Genomic DNA, 20,115 nt, shown 5'->3' on the forward strand with positions numbered 1-20,115 from the left:
CTTTTTAAATATAAATGTGTAATAAGGGCTAATACATTAGTGAGTTTAAACAGATGCAAGCCCAATATATTTAACATTATTAAGCATCCATCATATTGTATTGAGTTGAGTGAATAGCTTTTTGCAACATTGGTTCAATTGATTTAGAAGAATATACATTTTTGATAAACTACTACACTGGCGTGAAATGATCTTTCAGCAGAATGAATTCAGACACCGGAACCCACAAACAGTCCACAGTTTCACTGTAACAAAATGGGCATTTACAATAAAATGACTCATTGAACAGAAGCTATCATATAGTTTCTTTAAGGAAAATAACTGAAACAACCCACCTTGAAAAGTTGCACATGCATTTCCCATCCTGAAGGTCTCCTGTGCCTTCTCTAGATATCCCCTGCACAGTCCTGGCCTTTTCCGTCTTATTGATAACTTCCAGAATGGCAAAAACAAAAATACAAAAAAACAATGATGGAACTTTTCAGACCAGACTTTCTATTTATTCCGTTTCCCCACTCTGTGAAGAAGTGAGGTCTTGCCGCTGTGAATGCCTCACATTCTGGCTTGTGTCTGGTTTCTATTACACCAGCCTTCTGCTCAAGAAGGAAGTATAAAAAACAGAGAGAGGCAGAAAAAAATCCTCCTCTGGCGAATGACCCTCATCCAAGGGTTCAGACTTGAGGATATCGCACTGCAGATTGAAAAGAACACCCAGCTGAGGGAGCGTGTTAATCGCAGCACAGTCAACCTCCCCCCCAACGCTCATGTGCAATGTTTGTAACACAGATGATGAAGGTCTCTCCCTCTCTCTCTCTTTCTGTCTCTTACTTTTTCTGTCCCTCTCTCTCTCTCTCTCTCTCTCTCTCTCTCTCTCTTTACATCTCCATCAATGTATCTCAGCTTCTTGCGGGATGATGTCCACATGCCCTCCAACCATTTACGCAGCAACAGCAGTGGCTCACTCAGAGAAAGAAGGTCACGTATAGAGTCGTGGCACACTTCACACACATTTGTAAAAATGCTAAAAGGTAATTCATCCACACCTCTTACTCTCTTTCTCTCTTGTCTCACACCGACACACACATATCAACCATAGCAAATGCACATAAGCAACCTCTATATTATGTGTCAATTATAACAGTTTACAGTGGGTGTCCCTTATGAGGAAACAACTCTTGGGAGACTAAGACAAGGAGTTTTAGGACAGTGTCACCGAGACATAAGCCACCTTGCCTCAGTGCAGATCCGCTAGAATGTAACCAGCAGGTACGCTCAGTCATATCAAGTGTCATAATATTTAGATCCTCCGTCCAGGCAGATGGCCAGATAACGGAGCAGTGGACAGGCCGCACTCTACACTCCTGCTACACGTCTTTTCCGACTCGATGTTTATACTTTCAAGCTTTCACCACGGCCTGCGGAGCGCAGTAGCATCGCCACACGTTGTTACTTGAGGCGTGAGATGGATTTTTTTCACACGGTGGCAAGAGCGGCTGCATGCAGGACAGAAGTCTCTCTCGCGTCTCACGCACACTCCTTACATTCTTTTTCTCAGTCGGAAATAACATGACAAAGTACAGATGAGGAGGTGATTCATGCAGGATTAAAGTCGGAAAGGAATTTCTCCATCTCTTTACTGTATGTGCCAGAACCTTGCTGCGACGTTTGGGAAGGGATCTAAAGTCAACTTCTTTTAATAAAGGCAGATAAACGGGTTAGTGTCTGGCTTGCATTAATGAAATGTGTCTGGTCATTGTCACAGTGACCATATTATTATAATGTTGCTTTCATAAGGCCCTCAATAAACCTTAATTATGACCTGTATGCAGCTATAAAGCCAAGAGTAACGCTCAACATCAGTAAGGCCGCCATTAATCAGATCACGCTTTCAACTCGGTTCCTAAGAAAAATTCTTGATTTCCTGTTTCTCAAAACATTGTGGGGATGTTAAGACAGTTATTAGTTGCAGATCAAAGACAACTGCAGTGAGACATTTAGTGAATGAGGTAGTACAAGCACATTAAGAGTCTTTGCATTTTAAATCTCATTCTGTCTGAGTAGTTTGTGGTGGAAAGAAAGCTCGGAGCGCCAGCCATCTGGGCCTGCAGGAGCCCTCCTCCCGAGGCCTCGCCTTCAGGGCCCCCCTCTCCGACTGACTGAGGAGATGTGGCGTAGCGAGCACCCCTGGTGCAGCACTGAAGATAAGAAGACAGGGGATGCTGCTAGAGCATTTGGGATTTTGGACATGTGCTATCCCTAAGGGACGGATACGCACGTGTTTTTAAGTTGCAGTGCATTCCTCTGCATCCAAAATCTTCCCGTCGTCCAAAAGACACAGATGGTCCATAAGAAGGTTGTTACGTGAACATTCAACTAAAAGTCAATTAGAGTTTATGTTCCTCAACAGTTGGTAGAACTTGGGTTTACAATACTGATACAATATAGGTCAGAAATGATGTATACATTTAAAATGTGTTTTTATTGACAGACTTGTATTTTATACAGTTAAGTTAAAGTTATATTTGATGATATATCTAAAATGTATATATTTTTTTAATTTTGATAACTCTCACTTCTAAAAATGTGACATGGCCTATAAATAACTCTTATTCTCTGTCGTTGTTGTTTCTTCTCTGTATGTACAAAAGAAACCAACATATTTGTACTTCTTACTTTATTAAAATCTATTGTTGTCCTTTGAAATCCAGGCAGTTCATTTCCCTGTTCTTTGATTAGAGCAGAATTTATGTGATAATTGAAAATACTGTAATTTTGACAAAAAGGGAATTATAAAACAATAGATTTTTAACAATGAATTAGTCTTTGAAACTGCATGAAAACATTTGAATTGCACACAGTTACTTCCAACAAAAACAAAATGTGTGTGCACAAATGCATACAGTCAAACCAATGACTGTCTAGTTTTGAATGTGTCGTCCCTTTTGTCCTCTGACAATTCAGGCTATTCTAGCTTTGGGAAACTGTAGTTCATGTTGATAAATATTGATTGGACTGCCCAGAGCTGGGAAAATATCAAAGTATTCCCCTGTTAGACATCGTTTGACATTGCTCTTGTCACAAGGTCTGGCATCATGTGACAGCCAAATGCGAATGTTTAATATTCATTAGGTTGTGGTTATAATTAGTGTTACATGTAAAATAGAGCAGATCTTTTTTTCAGTTGTGGTAGCATCTGTGAGATGTGAACAACCTTCTTTTAAAACAATCTAACATGACGGCTAACAATAAAACTTTATTTAAAGACAAAAATGATGAGAAAATAATCAGCAAAATAGCTGGTTGCTGTATTGAATCACATCATAAATTCATTGCATTTCTTAATTTCTTCATTTGAATTTTCACGGCATGATTTTGTTATTCCCCAGACAGTTTCACCTTTAAGAGGTCACTGGGAGCTGGGAGGGTTTGCAGCGTTGCCGAGTGTTGAAGTGATGCAACATGGAGGAGTGAACATCTCGACAACTCTCCTTGGCCGCCACCAATGTCATCGCAAGAGTTTTCTCCGCATGTATTTCCTGAATAAAGTTGATGCGAGCAGACTGGGGGCTGTGGAGGTCTGTGTTTATGTAACAGATCAAGCTCCACCATGTGACTTGGATGCCCCCCCCTCCCCTCAGAGAAAAGAGTGACACAAGACACCAGAGCAAAGAAACATGCAACTTGGTGCTTGGACTCCTCCTCTCCTCTTCTCCCCCATCTCTCCTACAACTATCATTAAACTGCTCTTACCAGGCTGTGGGGGGCTATCCCATAGGCAGCCTGAGAGTGGTGGCAGTCCCATCTCATTTGTTCATTTTTCTCCCAGTTTCTCAGCCGAGCCTATCCTACCCCCGGGGTGAGTGCGTCCCGTGCCAGTTTTACTAAGGCTGGACTCCACTGAAGCGACTGAGATGAAAAGCCTTGAGGTGGATGCCAACAACTTCCCTCAGCCAGGGCTCTGCGTCTCCCACATGAGCAAAGCAACTTGTGTCGAAAAACATTAGCCACAACACTACTGTACAATTATACAAACAAACAACTTGTTTGGTTAATATTTCTGATTGTGTAAAGGGAATAAAAACAAGTGTCAGATATACAGTCAGTAAAATGACAGGTGACCTCATCTCCCTTCTATACTACACATCTGGAAAACTATTTAAAGCGCTGGAGAAAATGATGATGTATAGCAATATTTGAATACAGAAGGCTAAAAAGTTGATTATGTTCCATTGGAATTGGCCTGTTTCCGGTCCCAGAAGAAGGTTCCATTCATTTTACTGCCCTGACATAGTCCAATCCTTCTGGTAGTAAAGATTTACCAGAAAGAGACCTGACATCAAGAGCTAAAATAAATCACGCCTCATTCATGTTCATATTGTAGGAAGTAATAAAGCGCTGCATCAGTGTTGCCTCACCCTTTAGACATTTCTGTAATCATTTACAATCTGATAAGAGTTTTTCCCAGTTTTGTGTAAACTGTGTGCCAGTTCCTTTCTTTCACAGAAAAGTAAGCACACCAGTGGCCACAGTACATGATCGACTTTGGGCTCCATGATACCATATCACATTTGGTTATCTTGCTGGCAAGCTATCAACTCATTGAAAACAAGTGATTTGATGGAGCAAATGTCTGAATGAAAATACTCTAGTGATAGTAGTGTTGACAAAAAATACTGTATGTGTACATGTTCCACTGATATTAAAGTAGGTCATGAGCAGAGCACACTAATTAAGACTGAAGATAATGTGTATAATTGACAAGGCTCAACACAATACAACTGAACACTCAAGTGAATCATTCAAATGTATTCAGTTCACAAGTGTATTACCTAATTGTTTTATTCCCCGTTAGTATTTTTAAACTCACTTGCTGATGAAGGTTTCCATCAGGGCAGTGAAATTCAACACACAACTACCCATCCAAACAAACAAAATAACAACGCTTTGCTTGTAGAGCTGGAGGGCGTTAATCTTTGACATTATCTTGTCTTAACTGGCCATGTCATGGGCTGATCTGGGGCAAGCCCAAAGGAGCAGCAGACCTAGTCAGGGTCATTTGGACTACCAGAGATATGCTTACTGCAACTCCTTCCTTCCAGATGCCTTCGTGCCGTTGCCCTTCTCCAATTCAGTGAACTCCTGGTAGCAACGCTGCAGGATTCCACTGATAACGGCAATATACGCTCTCTCTTGCGTACACTTAGGCAAAAAAAAAAAGCTCAGATCAAAACTAGTGAATATGTGACTTTTAAAGCTCAGCTATTAAGCCAGTGATAAGAAAAGGCAATCTGTGGATCAAAAGGCACTGTCTCACAGGTAGTACCAGATAGGGAGACATATTCACCTTCAAGGTTAATGATCATGTGTGCAGGGAATACTTTTCTGCATTCACTAAATAGAAAATGAATACCTGCATATAGATACATGTTTGGTTTGAAAGCCTTCATTTAACTTATCTACTTTTCTCTACTTTTGTCAGTGGATGCTTTTATCCACTAGATGGCAATCATGTGTTCAACTACAGCAAAGAGTCTTGGAGAATACTCAGAAACATTTTGGAGAAGTGTTCGACTTTCTAAGTCACTCCCTCATGTCAATGACCTGCACACCCTGTTTTCACTGATCAGCCGTGGATAACGATGTTGGGAGCACTGACCCGGTTGACACTTAGTAACATTAGGTGGAAAACAAACCTGTGTAAGATCCTCATGACAAACATCACAGATGATTCCTTTACACAGACATTAAGGTTGAGTTACAGGCATTTATTAATGCATCAAATCATGATAACGGAGGAGTGTAAAAATACCAACATCTGCAGCAGTTCACATGGAGGATACATCAAAACAGGAAGGGTTGTTTTATGAGGTCTCATTGTTTCAAGCTTTGGTGACTGCTTTCCTGTTAAACTGCACCTCTTAATCACTGGAATGTCTGAAGAACTGTTAGGAATACTCTGGCAATATAAAGGAATACAAAACAACACTACTGGGATAGATATGTAAAAACATCATGGTTTGTCTTACACTGGAGTTTTTCTTTTTTTGATTTGAAAGCCTAGCTTATATATATATATATATATATATAGTCATTGAGCCTAAGTAGACAGCACCATTGGTATATTTTTCTTTACAAAGCCATGGGTAGTACTCATTTCATATCTGTGTCATCTCCTATCACTCAGCAACAGCTGTATGTATTTTGGCTACACTAGTTGGCAGCTCTTTCAGGATTTAATCATAACTTAGAACATAGTATTCCTGTTTTGCATCTTGCTCATGGAACAGATCAATAATTTAGTCTCCCTGGGAAGAGTTCAACACTCTGATAGAAACTCTCCAACTGAAAAGAGGATTTGCTATGGCTAAACTGGACTTTGTAATATTCATCTGTTTTCCGTTGTCTATTTACAACATGGTCTATTTTTAATTGTCCCTTGTCTGTTTTTGACTTGCTTTGTTTTATCGTTTTGTAACCTTGTACTGGTATGCTATCTTAACCAGGTCTACCTTAGAAAATTAGATGTTGATGTCAAGGGACTTCCTGGTTAAATCAAGTTTTAAAACAAAAAACAATTTGAGCCTGTTGCTCAGATAATTTGTCAATGACAGAAGAAGTCACTAGGATTTTCAAGGAAAATATGAACACCTTACAATACAAAACACTGACACTGTGTGAGACAACAATACAGTGTGAGACAATGGCACTAAAATTCAACCTTTCAGCATGGTGTTAAGCCCCACTTGCGGTGTCTTTAACCACTCTATATTAAGATGGAATAGAGATTTCTCAGCTGATGTTGAGGCAAAAAAGGAACAAGCAAACCTACTCATTTTCTGTCACTTCGAGTTGCACAAACTTCTAGTTCTCCGGTTGAATTCAAATGGCTGGTAAAAAACATCTGTATACTATGAATAGCAAAATCCACAGCACCACAATAATAAAAATAAATAAATAATGAAGGCTGTGCCTACCTGTCCATGCGGATAAAGCAGGAGCTTATTCTATGCTTCATGGTAGGTCATCTTGGGCAGGCATCCAGAGGCATCGTTTCACAGCTCAGGCTCAGAAGCAGGATGAGAGAGACAATGGGTCATTTTTCTTCAAAACCCCTCACCACCAAGTACAGGCAGGACACTCAGGAGACCAGCATCCTGCCAAAGGCTCCATTGTTCCCCAGCCTGTCCGCCTCCATTGCCATGACCACTGACTGTTTATTTATTTAATTCAGGATGACTCCTACTAAAACCCCCATTCATTCACCCAGAAATGAAAAGTGATGTATAGCTCTGGACCTTGAAAACCTTGCTTTTCCCAATATAGCTTTTTCTGAGTGCATAAGTGTATGTGTATGTCTGCATAACATGTGAGATTACTGCCCAAGTTATCACCAATTAACCACATTATTTCCAACATATTTTTGTAGGGATTTAGTCAACCGTCAGTGCATTTCTGGGTTTTATACATTACCCACTTAAAATAAAGTGGGTAATGGATGACTGGAGTAAATGTTATTTATTATGTGAATACTACAATGAATTACGTGTCCATAACTTTTAGGTTTTTGTTTTTACACGGAGAGGCCCAGGGTGCCGCTTTGCAGATGTCTGCCACTGTCATCCCACCGAGGAGGGCCATGGATGAGGCTTGTATGATGGAGTCACAGAGCCAGTGAGAGAAACACTGTTTCGACATATCCATATTCTACGAGTGCCCTCTGTATTGAACGATCAGCTACTTTGTCCGCCTAATTTTTGCCGTGCGTACAACATTCTGAGACAAAACGTGCCGTTGATGAGACACTTCCTCTGCCTCATGGTGAGGCTGAGGGAAGAACAGCTGAAGAGAATTGATTCACGGCGAAAGGAGTTTGTTAAGACTTTCGGTGTAAATTGGGGATTTGGCAGCAAAGTTGCTGCACTTCGGTCCTCTCTAATAGAAGGGCGGCAGGACGGCGACATTTTAACTTTAGATGGAGAAAAATCTTTATCTACCAACATTTGAAGGTTGATACGAGAGGCCTGGAACATGACGCAGTCTGACATTCATAGGAAAATGCACGAAATTCAACAAAATAACTTTTTGCAAGATATCATACAAACCACTGTCTTGGGCACACCCATAGCTACACGTCTACTTCTAACATGTAATAAATAAATACAAGATCAGTGAGGCCTCTACATGTAGCTATCTTATCAGCATGGCAGCATCATTGGCTCTGATCATGGCTGCTGACATATCGGTAAACTGTGGTGGAACAAATCCCATACCAGCATAGCGTGAGTCTTTTAATGCTGAAAGAAAGAATACCGAAAACCAGAGGTTGTCTTTTAAATATTTATTCTCTGCGCCGAGAAGGTTCAATCATCACAACAGAATGCGTACAGTCTCAGTGAAATAAACAACAATGAAAAACAAACAGTCAGCAACCAAAGAAAGCGTACGGACAGCCTTGGCGCTGGAACATTGTCATACAACATAGTTTCAGTTATCTCTGCTCGCTGCCAAGAACAAATTCTTCTTTTGCACAACAACAACAAAGAATCATCTGGGCATGTACGCTAACACACTGAAGTTCAACTGAGTTCAGAGCAAACTAAGTAGGAATATATACTAAGCAAACACATTGTACCATTACAAAACCCACTTGAGGGACCGTGTGTTATATATGTACACGTAATGGTATTTCTGCCTCTATGTAAAAATGTAACACATTTTCCTTTCAAAATACATTATGCAATATATCCCAGTAATATACTGTATGTATATTATTTATTTATCTATTTAAGTATTATTACTTTGACGTATACGTTCAGTTCAACAGTTATCCAGTTTGTCCATTCAACAATATAATAATATAGCAATATAATAATACAGTCCAAACTGAGAGGCCACACCAGTGAGTTCTCTGGGCAACGACCAATAAATCCCAGTGTTACCCAATTGTTTGTTGAACATGCTACAAATCATTAAACTGGTCCAAAACATGTTTTGCCATCACATAAACAAGTCAAAAGTACAACAAAAGACGAATGGCATGTGTTTATGTAAACAAAGGTGAAACCTGAAAGTTGCTTTTAATATTTTGTCCCACTATTACTGCAAATGGAGGTATGCAAATATATGACACACATTTTAAAATAACGTACTCTAATACAAATCCACAACAACATAAGTGTTCAAAAGTGACAATAGGGCTTAAAAAACACCTCTCTGACCCCAGTCTCATGTTACACATTGTACATTTGGCAAAGGCAGTAATTATTGTAGGATTACTGCAGGCTGTAGTTACTGCAGGCTTATCACAACTTTATGGGATTTCCTGGCCACTAATTGTGTGATTCAAGAATCAGTGTTTGAGCCTGATATTGGACAGCTGTTACACGAAGCAAAGGTTGTTTTTCTAAAGTCTAAAGTTTCCTCTATGTTGAATCAGGTACTGGGGATGATGCAGAAGTCCTGCATGTGGCATGCATTAGTACCAGATGTGGAGAAGCCTTTGTTTCTCTGTGTGTGAGCCACACACACAGCAATAAACGGCAGTGAATGTTTTTTCAACATTTTTGGCATTTTTTAATTTAAGTGCATAGCGAAAGCCCTTTTAAAGCATGTACCTCTTTCAAACAATAGAGGAACATGTCGTGCAAGCTCTTCCTAATATAACAAGTGTAAATGTGAGTGTGAGAATATGGCCTCAGCGGCCGATCTAAAACAATAAATAAAGAGAGGAGGTAATTCCATATTGAATATGTTGAAGAAAAGATTCTTTCAGGTCCAAGTCTGAAGCTGGTTTTATTCACTGCTCAGTGGAGACAGAAGTTCACAACAAAGCTGTAGAATTGTCTCTGACCAGAGTGAGTTCTGGCCATGTTCATGTACAGGCTTACAGGAAATACCAGTGAAACAAAAGGTGTGGGTTGAGCTAAGCTTCTCGGGAAGGACAAGGGACCTTGACACTATCTGCACCCAACATGTGTATTCATTGTCAGTTCAGGGGGTGTGTTTGGTCTGTAGTAGTGGATTTGCATGGGTTCAATACAGGACTGTTTGACAAAGCAAAATGGGATTGATACATTGAGGTGTGACCTCTGGCCTGGGCTCTTTTCACACTACACCAAGAGTAATCACTCACAGAGGTTTGTTAATTAAAAATAGTTTCTCTCTGCACAGATTGTACCGTTACAGACAGAACTGTTAGGAACACTCTGGCAATATAAAGGAATGCAAAACAAAACTACTGGGACAGATATGTAAAAACATCATGGTTTGTCTTACATCAACTATGTTTGTTACATTACTTACATTTTTTTTAAAAAGTCAACGTTTACATTTGTTTTCACTTCCCCAACTTCCTCACTCAGACTTCTGAGGACTATGATTAGGAGGGAAAATCAGTTTTCCTCAAAATGTATTTCACAATGCGCTTTTGTTGTATGGGAGGGAACACAATAGTTTAGGAGACCATGGTTGCTGTCACAGATAACTACCAATTTGTACACAACCACATTTCTGCAATCCAATACAGCTCCACAAACAGTCCTAATATCTGACAATAAGGTTGGTGAGATGGCGCAGAAGTACAGCATATAGCATGCCAAAATGAATTTACTCCATGAAGTAGTGATCTCCACTATGACCCACCAACTCGAGTGTTTCTTTGTGTTCCCCCTTCCCTGTGTCTCTCCCCCCCTTCTCTGTTTTGTTGTAATAATGCAATTTAATTGTAAAACAATGTTATTAATAAACCCTTAAATAGACCATGTGTGTACTGGGTTTATCCAGTCAAGGAAAATGTACTTTGTTTCTACTCCAGACTCATTTGCCAAAAAAAAAAGTTTTATTTCAGCTTAACAACAATCTAAAAAACAAACAAGCATTAATCCACAATCACATTAACAAACATAGTCCTAAACCAAACCATGACCTTCTAGTGAAACCAGTCCAGTGACATTCCATGCATGCACATCCCAACAAAACAGATTGCTTACTTGAAATAAGGATACCCAACTACCATCATGATGACCATCTAACAGAAGTACATGTACAGTATTAACAAAGTAATGGCATCTCTGCTGTTTGACATTTTTAAGTTCTCACCCCTCCGGGCATACACATGCGTACACATATCTGAATTTTATTTGACTGTAATCACATTTGTATGGTCTTGCTTGAATGAATTACTAGATTTTGATAATTAACAGTGTTTCATTGGACATACAGCATAACAGAAAATTATATCATACTGGAAAACAGCTGTGCAAAGAAGCAGTCATATTCACAATATTATAACAATATACGGTATTAGTTTATACAAAGATAACTGGATTGTTCTTGATTAGATTGAACTGCTCTCTGATTTACAAGCAGAATGGAGAGATATATATATATATTCATACTAAACTGTTCAACGTATAGAAAAGAATAGTGCATTTGTACTGTGTAAGAGGGAATTGATTGTACTTCTTATTTAGAATCATTGACACTTTACTGTGGAAGCTCATGATTTCTATCTGTCTACTAAAAGCTTACAGAGAAGAGAAATCACAACGATTGATTGGTTTAATATCTGAGTCTGTATCGGAACTGAATGTCTCTCTGGGGTTGCATCGATCCAAAGCCCCATCGACTGAAGTCAATTTCAGGTATCGTGTCATCGGGATTCTTCAGCTCAAACTCAAAATAAACCAGCATGAGGAAAACAAACTGTTTCAGCTCATTGGTGGCAAAGAAACGCCCAGGGCACATGGAGACCCCAGCACCCCAGGGCATGTTGTAGTACTTCACCTTCTTCCCAGCTTTGTAAAAATCGGTTTTCTTGCTCCCGTCTGGATTGAGAAAGCGGTCATATTTGAATGACTGTGGATCAGGGTGGATCTCTGGGTCAATGTGGACGGCACTGTAAGGAAAGGCTGCCATTCTGTCACCCTTGCGTATGAAGTATTCACGCCCGTCAGCCATCTTGAGCGTCAAATCCTGAAGCACCGCTCTGGTGAGGAGAGGTGCAGCAGTGAGGCGGAGGGTCTCTTCTACAGCACTGTCCAGGATCGGCGTTTTCATCAGCATTTCACGGGTCAGGTCGACTAAAGGGCCACCGCGTTGGACTTCTTGTCCGAACTCCTTTAGAAGCTTATCGACCTCCCCCTTCACTGCTTTCATGGCCTCTGGGTGTTTCATGAGGAAGAGGAGCAGCCAGAATGAAGAAGGCCCCGTGTTGCCCTGAGAGGCCCAAAGAAGCACAAACATGTACTTGTTGATCATCGACTCCTCCATTCCCATCTCCTCTTTGGCCTGCTGGATATCCCAAACCCAGCGACTGATGTTGTCTTTGTTCTTCATCTTCTGCACTGACAGTCTGTTCCAGAAGAATTCCATTAGCCTCTCTGCTTCCAACCGTTTCTTTGGTAGCAGGACCCCATAAGCCAGGTTGGGAAAGAGTTGATCATATTTACGAAACTCGTAAAATAATGCTTCTGATTCAGCTCTGTCTTTCTCCTCACTTGCTTCTGACTTGTGTGGCTCATTGCCATACAGAGATAAGTAGCCGGCCCTAAAAACAATATTGTAGCTGTACATGAACAGTCCATCCTCAATCCACGTGCTTTGGTCCGCAGCGGTGCCGATGTTGTGCAACATGAGGTTCTGCAAATTACTCATCATTGCTTGTGTCATCACCTCCAGGCCATCCCCCTTGAGGTGCTTGTTGCTGGACATGTGGATAATAGCGTGGTCGTCCTCAACAGCTACATAACCAAACACTTTGCGCACTAAATGCATAGCGAACTTGCTGAAGTCCAGTTTTTCTCGACTCTCCTTAACAAGTGATCCAAACGACAGCGGGTCCTGAAGGAACGTAATGTAAAACCCTCCCAGCTGTATTGTGAACACATCGCCGTGCTTTTGCTTCATCCTCTCTAAGAACTTCAGTGTGTTCCTGCGAAACTCTAAGACATGACCCAGCCAAGGAATGAGCCCCTTATCCAAAGGGGGTTCTCCCGGTCGCCGCTGTCGAAACACCCCGAGAAGGTACAGTCCTCCAATCAGAGCAGCAAGAAAGCCAAGAAGGATCGGCAGCAGCAGCCCCATGTCTGAATTCTCTGACACCACACAGTGCTTTGGAGTCAAGGTTCACGTCCAGTACGGCATTTAAACAGTCTTTTGCTCCTCCCTTTGCATGTGGGCTTGGTTTCAGGCTTCCAGGAACTGATTACTCAATGCTTTTCTATCCCTGCAGAAAAGAGTGAGATGGTTTAAGAGAAGGGAAGAAACACGAGAAAACACTTTCGCTGAGTAACATCAGTCAACCAAGCGCATGGTTTTCTGCATAAACTAAATCATAGGTGTTTTACAAACAGACTACGTTATAATATATCTTGTTTTGCCTATTTTTTAGCAAAAGGTGTTGAATTAAAAAAGAAAGGTAATGTTGCAGTACACTAGACAAGAGGAATAAGCAATACAGCTTGTTTATTAGTCACAAATCTCTAAATATAGTTCTGCTCAGTCAAAACAAATACAAAATAAAAAAACTTGGCTGAGTGAAGTGAAGTCAAATGAACTGCTAATTTGAGGTCAGTTTGTTCTTTAATATAAATATATATATATAAATATATATATATATATATATATATTAGATGTCAGAGGTACTGCCTACAATCTGTGAAGGGGCCAGCATCTATTGTTTTGTCACATGTTTCTAAAATTATGAAATAATGTCACAAATTATTGGAAAGGCATACATCCAAGTTCTAGATTAAAATGGACAGTGTATAGGATTTGATGGCATCTAGCAGTGTGGTTGCAGATTGCTACCATCTGCATACCCCCCTGCGGTAATGTGAGCCGCACATTGGTTTGTCCGCTCTGGGCTACTGTAGAAGCATGGCGGTATATGAAGGGTTAATTCCAAGCTGAAGGAAACAGCCATTCTTAGTCTCAGGTGATTATACACTAATGACAACATATTTAAAAATATTATGTTCATTTCTGCTAATAGATCCCCGAAATGCTACACACTCTCCCTTTAAGAAATAGTTTAATTTCTCATACATATATTTGGATTTAGTAATATCAAATGGATCACAGCCAATTCATTGCAAGTATAACCCTGACCTTGACCACAGTTCATTGAGTTCATTAAATGTGGCAATCCCTTTTTTATCATAGCAGCTGGATACAACTTACAGATTGTGTTCATTCAGTCAAGGACAACATATTTCAATGCCATCTCATGAGGTCTTTAGACTCTGGCTTCATAAAATGTGATCAGACGGAAACGTTACTGAACTGTAATTACAGGGCTTTAAGTTATCAAAATGAATGACATCAATGATACTGATCAAATCTGACCTTTGCCTTCCAGTGACTCGCCATTGACGGATCACAAATTTCTGAGTGATTGTAAAACGGAAGCTACTAAAGATAGCACCTGCCCCGTCCGATATAGGGTTTACATAAAGGGGAACGGATTATCCACCATCATGAGGACCTTTGTTATAGAAATACATGTAAAGTATAAACGAGATAACTGCGTCATTTCTTTATTCTGCTCGTCTCCACATTACTGAAATAAAGCAATACTTACAGTACCAAATCCACCACTTTTTGAAAAGTAGAAAAATAAGCAAAACGATAACTTCACAAATTGTATTGAAACATAAATGAGTCTGAGTTGTCTGATATCCAAAGTCTGTTATGTGTTGCTCCTAGATTGTAGTGGACATGTAGCACCACCTGCTGGAATGTATATTGGAAAACATGTTGGATATAATGGGAAGAAAAAAAAAAGCTGCAACAACAGGGTGTTTGAGTCCAGACTGTGTAAAACCTACAACCTACTTTTATTCATAGAGGTATATTTAATTACTGCTTTATAATGTTGGGCGGAGGAGAGTGTAAGTTATATTGAAAGTAAAAGTATCCCTTTGTGTCGGCTGCACTGTTTGAACTAAATCATCCTTACTCAGAAATGTAATAAGATATTTCTTGTTCTACCAAATTTGATAGAACGGATCAAGTGCCGACACAGGACAGAACCGATCATAGTCATCTGTTATGTTATAGCCAAATTAATTTAAGTTCCCCTGTTTTAAAGCAACATTATGTACTTATATCATTGGTAAAGGTGGAAAAATGATTGGGTTGTTAAGTGGAGCAAAATCTCACCTTGGGCCACAAAAGGATTAGAGGTGAGAGCAAAGGTCCAACTATCTGAGATAGAACTCCCTGACTGTGTTCAGACTTGGAGTTTTAACCCACTCAGGTGTAATGATCACTTTGATCATTTTGATCATTCCAACCGTTTCTTTAAAGTTGAAAGACTCTTTCTAAATGTCTCACTGGTTGTGTTGCACAACTAGAGGTTACATTATAACATGCAATGGACATACTAAAACTATTTTTAAAAGTCTATGGATGAAAAGCTTTAATAAAAAGGACCTGAAAAGGTCTGAAACTATGACAAATCTCTAATTTATTTCATATATTTTAGGCCTTATAGCTTTTTATTTGTGGCGGTTGTAGGTTGCTTATAATGACTGGAAACCTTTATTCATCATAACATGGCTGCATAACGGCCCCTCGCAGAGATAACCTGATGAATATGCTGTAGCACTGAGACTGCCACCAAATACACCAGTTTCTAATAAAGGTCAGTAATATGAGCATAAACTTAGAAGCAGAGACGGGCATATGCAAGTATGAATATATGTGAATAAGTAAATATTTGCCTACTTAAGTGTAAAGATAATTGAGTGATTCATTCTGATACCCTCTTTTATTTTGCAGTCTACTTTGACACTTACAGTGAATTGAAAACTGAGCACTCTTACCTCACTGCTGGTTACCTAATTCACTACTGGGTGGAGATGTTTTCTTTATTTACAACATGACTGAGGCAATTTCCTTTGGAACACTTTTTTTAATTTCAGTGTCATTTACACAAGGCAAAGTGAAAAGTGTAGTTGATCATTTTTTTTAAATGCTACTTCAAGTCAGCAAAGACATATGAAACATAAGTTGGATCAGCTGAAAATACAGTATGAGATAGGACACTACAACAAAAGGGAAATAAATGTAAAATGTGTTTATTCAATTACGTTCTTAAAAGGTTGTCTGGAAGATAAGTGATGGTGATTTTCAGAAATCCCTCCTGCACATCAGTGCCTGGGACATGATCAGTGGGGCCTGATAGCCCATAACTGAATAAAGGAAATGCCACAGGCTCATTAGGACTTCAAAGCTGTTTTTGATTTCCATTCTCAAGAGGGAACACAATGCAGACACAGTCAAAATACATGGCAAGTTGCTATAATTAAAATGCTCGAGGTTTATTCTGCTGCTTTAGCTTTACAAAATTGAGATGGCCACATTGGTTTCAGTTGGCCCTGTCACCCCAGACCTGTGTGTAATTACTAGTAGGCCTAGCATCAATTTGTGCATTATGTATTATTACATAGCCAAGCAAATACTAATATGTCAATACAATTTCAAGTATTTGGTGGTTTATTGAACTATTTCCGGACAAAATTAGTTGTAATAAGTTGTGGGATTCAAGAAAGACACTCTTCGTCATTAAATAACATTCCGGCAGGATACTCCAAATGCTGAAGTTTAAATCATATACTGTTTAGTTTTTTGTAAACATACATACAGACAGACTGATGCTACCATAAGTCATACCGTCAGTGGATAATATTTCTTTGATTGTAGAAAAGTAACAACATTATTACTTTCATTTTGTTATATTTCAATACTAATAAAACATTGGTTACTAACAAGACTAGATGCCAGATGTTTTACTTAAACGTCATTTAAAAGGTTCATTTACTTAAAAACGTGGCGATCAACACAAATTATTAGAAGTAGACTAAGTGATCATCTTGTGTTACAGTGTACTGAACAGAATGCAGCACGTTGCTGATACGTGCAGCTACAAACGTATTGATGAGCACTCATGACTGTCACGTCATCCCAGAGATCAACACGTGAAGCAAGAGGACTCACTTCCACCTATCCCCACCTTCATTTAAATACCAGTAAGGCAGGGAATAGCATAAGGAGAGATCATACAAAAGCGTAAACAACGTGGTATGTTTGACACTGGCCATTGAAGAGATGTTTGTCTCTCTAGCTTCTCTGACAGTAAATTAAATCTGATATTTATACCTAGAATTGCAATAGGATGAGCTTGGCAGTGTGAGAGGCTTTTTTCGTTTCATTACGAAACAGACTACACGCCTATCGGAGCGGGAGTTACATCTCATTCGTTTTACTATCTTTGATTTTGTGAGGGGGATTGTACAACAAATGCTGCGTTCATGTCACATCGGATTTATGACAACAACGACCATGTTATGCTGCCAGAGCCAATATTATGTTATGTGATGTAAAGAAAAACTGTAATACTACGAAATCTTAGACAGAATAGTTCCTTAGAAGTTCAAGAGAGAAGGATATTTACAATTTGACAACATTTACAAGGCCGAGTATTAATTTTACTATTTTCTCCGGCGACCTGAACACAATGCACTCGCGATAACTCTAACGTTGACGTCAGACCTGCGCAGTTACATAACGAAGCCGGCTCCCTACTTCCTCCCAACTTACATGCGACAAGAGGCTCTAAAAAGACTCCCCAAAAAACCTCTCTGGGTAACTTCTCTGTTGGCGATTCAACCGGCGACACACTCCTTAAAAACAAGTACGTATTCCAGCCTACTGTGGAGGTTTAATCTGATGTTAAAGCTGTAGTCCTCGCCCACGCTTGTTGTATAATATTTGTGTGTTATTTAGCCTAATTTGATCAAGATTACACAAACAGTAACTTTAGTAACTTGCTCATTGCTCAATGGTTTATGTGCATTACAATGAGCAGAATACGTAGAGTTGTTTAAGCCTAAAATATGACGCGTCTCCCCGCTGCCCTTCATGGGTAACCTCTGAGCAGCTCATGTGGTATTTAAATCTAAATAATGAACAGTATTGTATTTTGTAGTCTAACATGTATTCACAACTGTTATTTAAATGTACAGCCAGGATTTCACAATGCTCTAATAATGTAATGAATAAGTCAGCATGCTGTGCTTTGGGAATACCATGGAAGTGACACCAGTACCTTGCCTAACTTTTCCTTTTCTTTTTCCTATTTAGTCAAGATGTCTTCCTATGAGGAGAATGATTCCAAGTTGATGCGAAAAGTAAAGGAGAATCCATTCGTCCCATTGGGTGAGTACATCTTGAGCCCTAATGGTTACATCATGATTTTGTTTTTAGTGAGTCATCCATGTAAAGTGACCCGTCTGTTTGCTCCCTGCAGGAATGGCTGGATTCTTTGCCATCGTGGGGTACAGACTGATGAAAATGAAGAGCCGGGGAGACACAAAAATGTCAGTTCACTTGATCCACATGCGTGTAGCTGCTCAGGGCTTCGTGGTTGGAGCCATCACTGTTGGTATGTAGCTTTGATTCGATTGTTTCTTATTAGATCGTAGTTGCATCGTTTCAGTTTGTGCAAAGCTGCTTTGATTTGTCGCTTTTATTTAGTGGGATACCTGGTTATTAAAAGTGTTTTGGGCTACCGTGGCCATCATTAAAAAGTATAGGTCTGGAGTTTGCCTGGTTACATTATGACCACTTTTTCTTGTCAATGATAAGTCAATAGAAGAGTCTTTGTGTAACCTATCCCTTTGTTTCTTTGTTTTTAGGGGTCCTGTATTCAATGTACAGAGATTATATCGTAAAGCCCAGAGAAGAACAGAAAGCAGCGGAACAAAAGTGAACATGGACTCTGACATTTTATGTCCCTTAATATTACCTCAGATTAAGGTGTGTAGAAAATGTATTTTTATAATTTGTTAATGCAAACACCCCTCAGCAGCTCTCCGCTACTGTAAATAGGTATAACTTATTAATTACACTTATCCTCCAGGTACTATACCAGAGGGTCAAGCTATCACTTCTGTACTAGGAGGTGTATTGATCTCACCTTTTAGTACTGGTTACAGTGTTTGATGCCTGTGTGGACAGGTGAGAATACTGATGGTTTTGTTGGTTCATATTTGAATGCTGTGTGAGTGAAATAACAAAAGCTAGACAATGTAGCAGATTATTTGAAAACAGTTTGACTTAAGTCTAGATTTGAAAATAACCACCAACAGCAGGTAGGCTGATTTTTGTTTTCTTCTTGTATTTATTTTGTTGTGTCACACCAGCGATATATCATTTTATATACTGATGTAAGGATTTTTGCCAAATGGGAAATGCTTGTACCTAAGCCCACTTTTTTTAAAGGGCATCCCAGTGTATTATGGGTATGTTATGGAAGGCTTTGACAACATGTGGTCTAGACGAGGCCTATTCTATCACATCATTTAAACAACAATACCGCAATATCAGATTATAAACAAAAATATAAAGTTATCACATGGGAATTGGAAAAGGAACACAAGTCTTGAAACAAAGCCATAAATGTATTTTCTGTAGCTACATTTGTGACTTCATTCAATAGCCAAGTCTTTTCTTCTCATATTTGTATCATTATGTTGTGATACACAGGGGTCCAATAAAACTCTTCATGAGACATAAACCCAGGTACACCTGTAGACTGTGCAGTAACCTATAATGTACAGCCTAAACCTTGTGAAATGCTTAGAAATAAGATGCCTTGTTAAGTTATTCACAAAGTACAGTTTTTAATGTGTACAAATACAGAACATGTTCATTTTGAAAGTTTCTTTGTGTTAATTATTTTTTTCTTCTGGAAATAAAAATGACGTTGAAATTCTGTCGTGTATGTTTTGAATACTCAAATTGCACTGCATGTTTTGACTGGTGTAGCTTATTTAACAACACATGTGACAGTTTATGATGTATACCTGGATCAAACTAATACAGTCTGGCAATAGTCAAGTTAGTCTGTGTTAGAAAACACCTCAGAGTTTAACACTGTGCAATTCATTGGCACCCCAAACTACAGCCTCCACAGTAACTTTAACCTTCTTTAAAACAGCTAAACATAAAATCATCATTTGATTTCGACAGTGTTTAGGTCTGTATTAGTTTAAGTTAGGTGTTCCTAGTTTACTGTCCTTTTTAGAGTTTTTCTTGTATGTTTGGTCA

At 39.3% G+C, this 20,115-nt stretch overlaps 2 protein-coding genes across 2 annotated transcripts; one reads left to right on the forward strand and one right to left on the reverse strand.

The window, feature by feature from the left end:
- Positions 1–10,815: 10,815 nt before the first annotated feature.
- On the reverse strand, positions 10,816–13,102 carry LOC306705814 (7-alpha-hydroxycholest-4-en-3-one 12-alpha-hydroxylase-like). Its single transcript, XM_079172672.1, has one exon. It carries the CDS (start codon positions 13,081–13,083, stop codon positions 11,560–11,562), a length of 1,524 nt encoding a protein of 507 aa, XP_079028798.1. The 5' UTR covers positions 13,084–13,102; the 3' UTR covers positions 10,816–11,559.
- A 4,473-nt stretch (positions 13,103–17,575) lies between these two features.
- On the forward strand, positions 17,576–19,780 carry higd1a (HIG1 hypoxia inducible domain family, member 1A). The gene is made up of 4 exons (XM_079173366.1): positions 17,576–17,698; positions 18,148–18,222; positions 18,314–18,448; positions 18,702–19,780. Exons 1-4 carry the CDS (start codon positions 17,605–17,607, stop codon positions 18,773–18,775), a joined length of 378 nt encoding a protein of 125 aa, XP_079029492.1. The 5' UTR covers positions 17,576–17,604; the 3' UTR covers positions 18,776–19,780.
- The last annotated feature ends 335 nt before the right edge of the window (positions 19,781–20,115 follow it).

This window comes from Pholis gunnellus (genome assembly GCF_910591455.1).
Source record: "Pholis gunnellus genome assembly, chromosome: 14".
Lineage (NCBI taxonomy): Eukaryota > Metazoa > Chordata > Actinopteri > Perciformes > Pholidae > Pholis > Pholis gunnellus.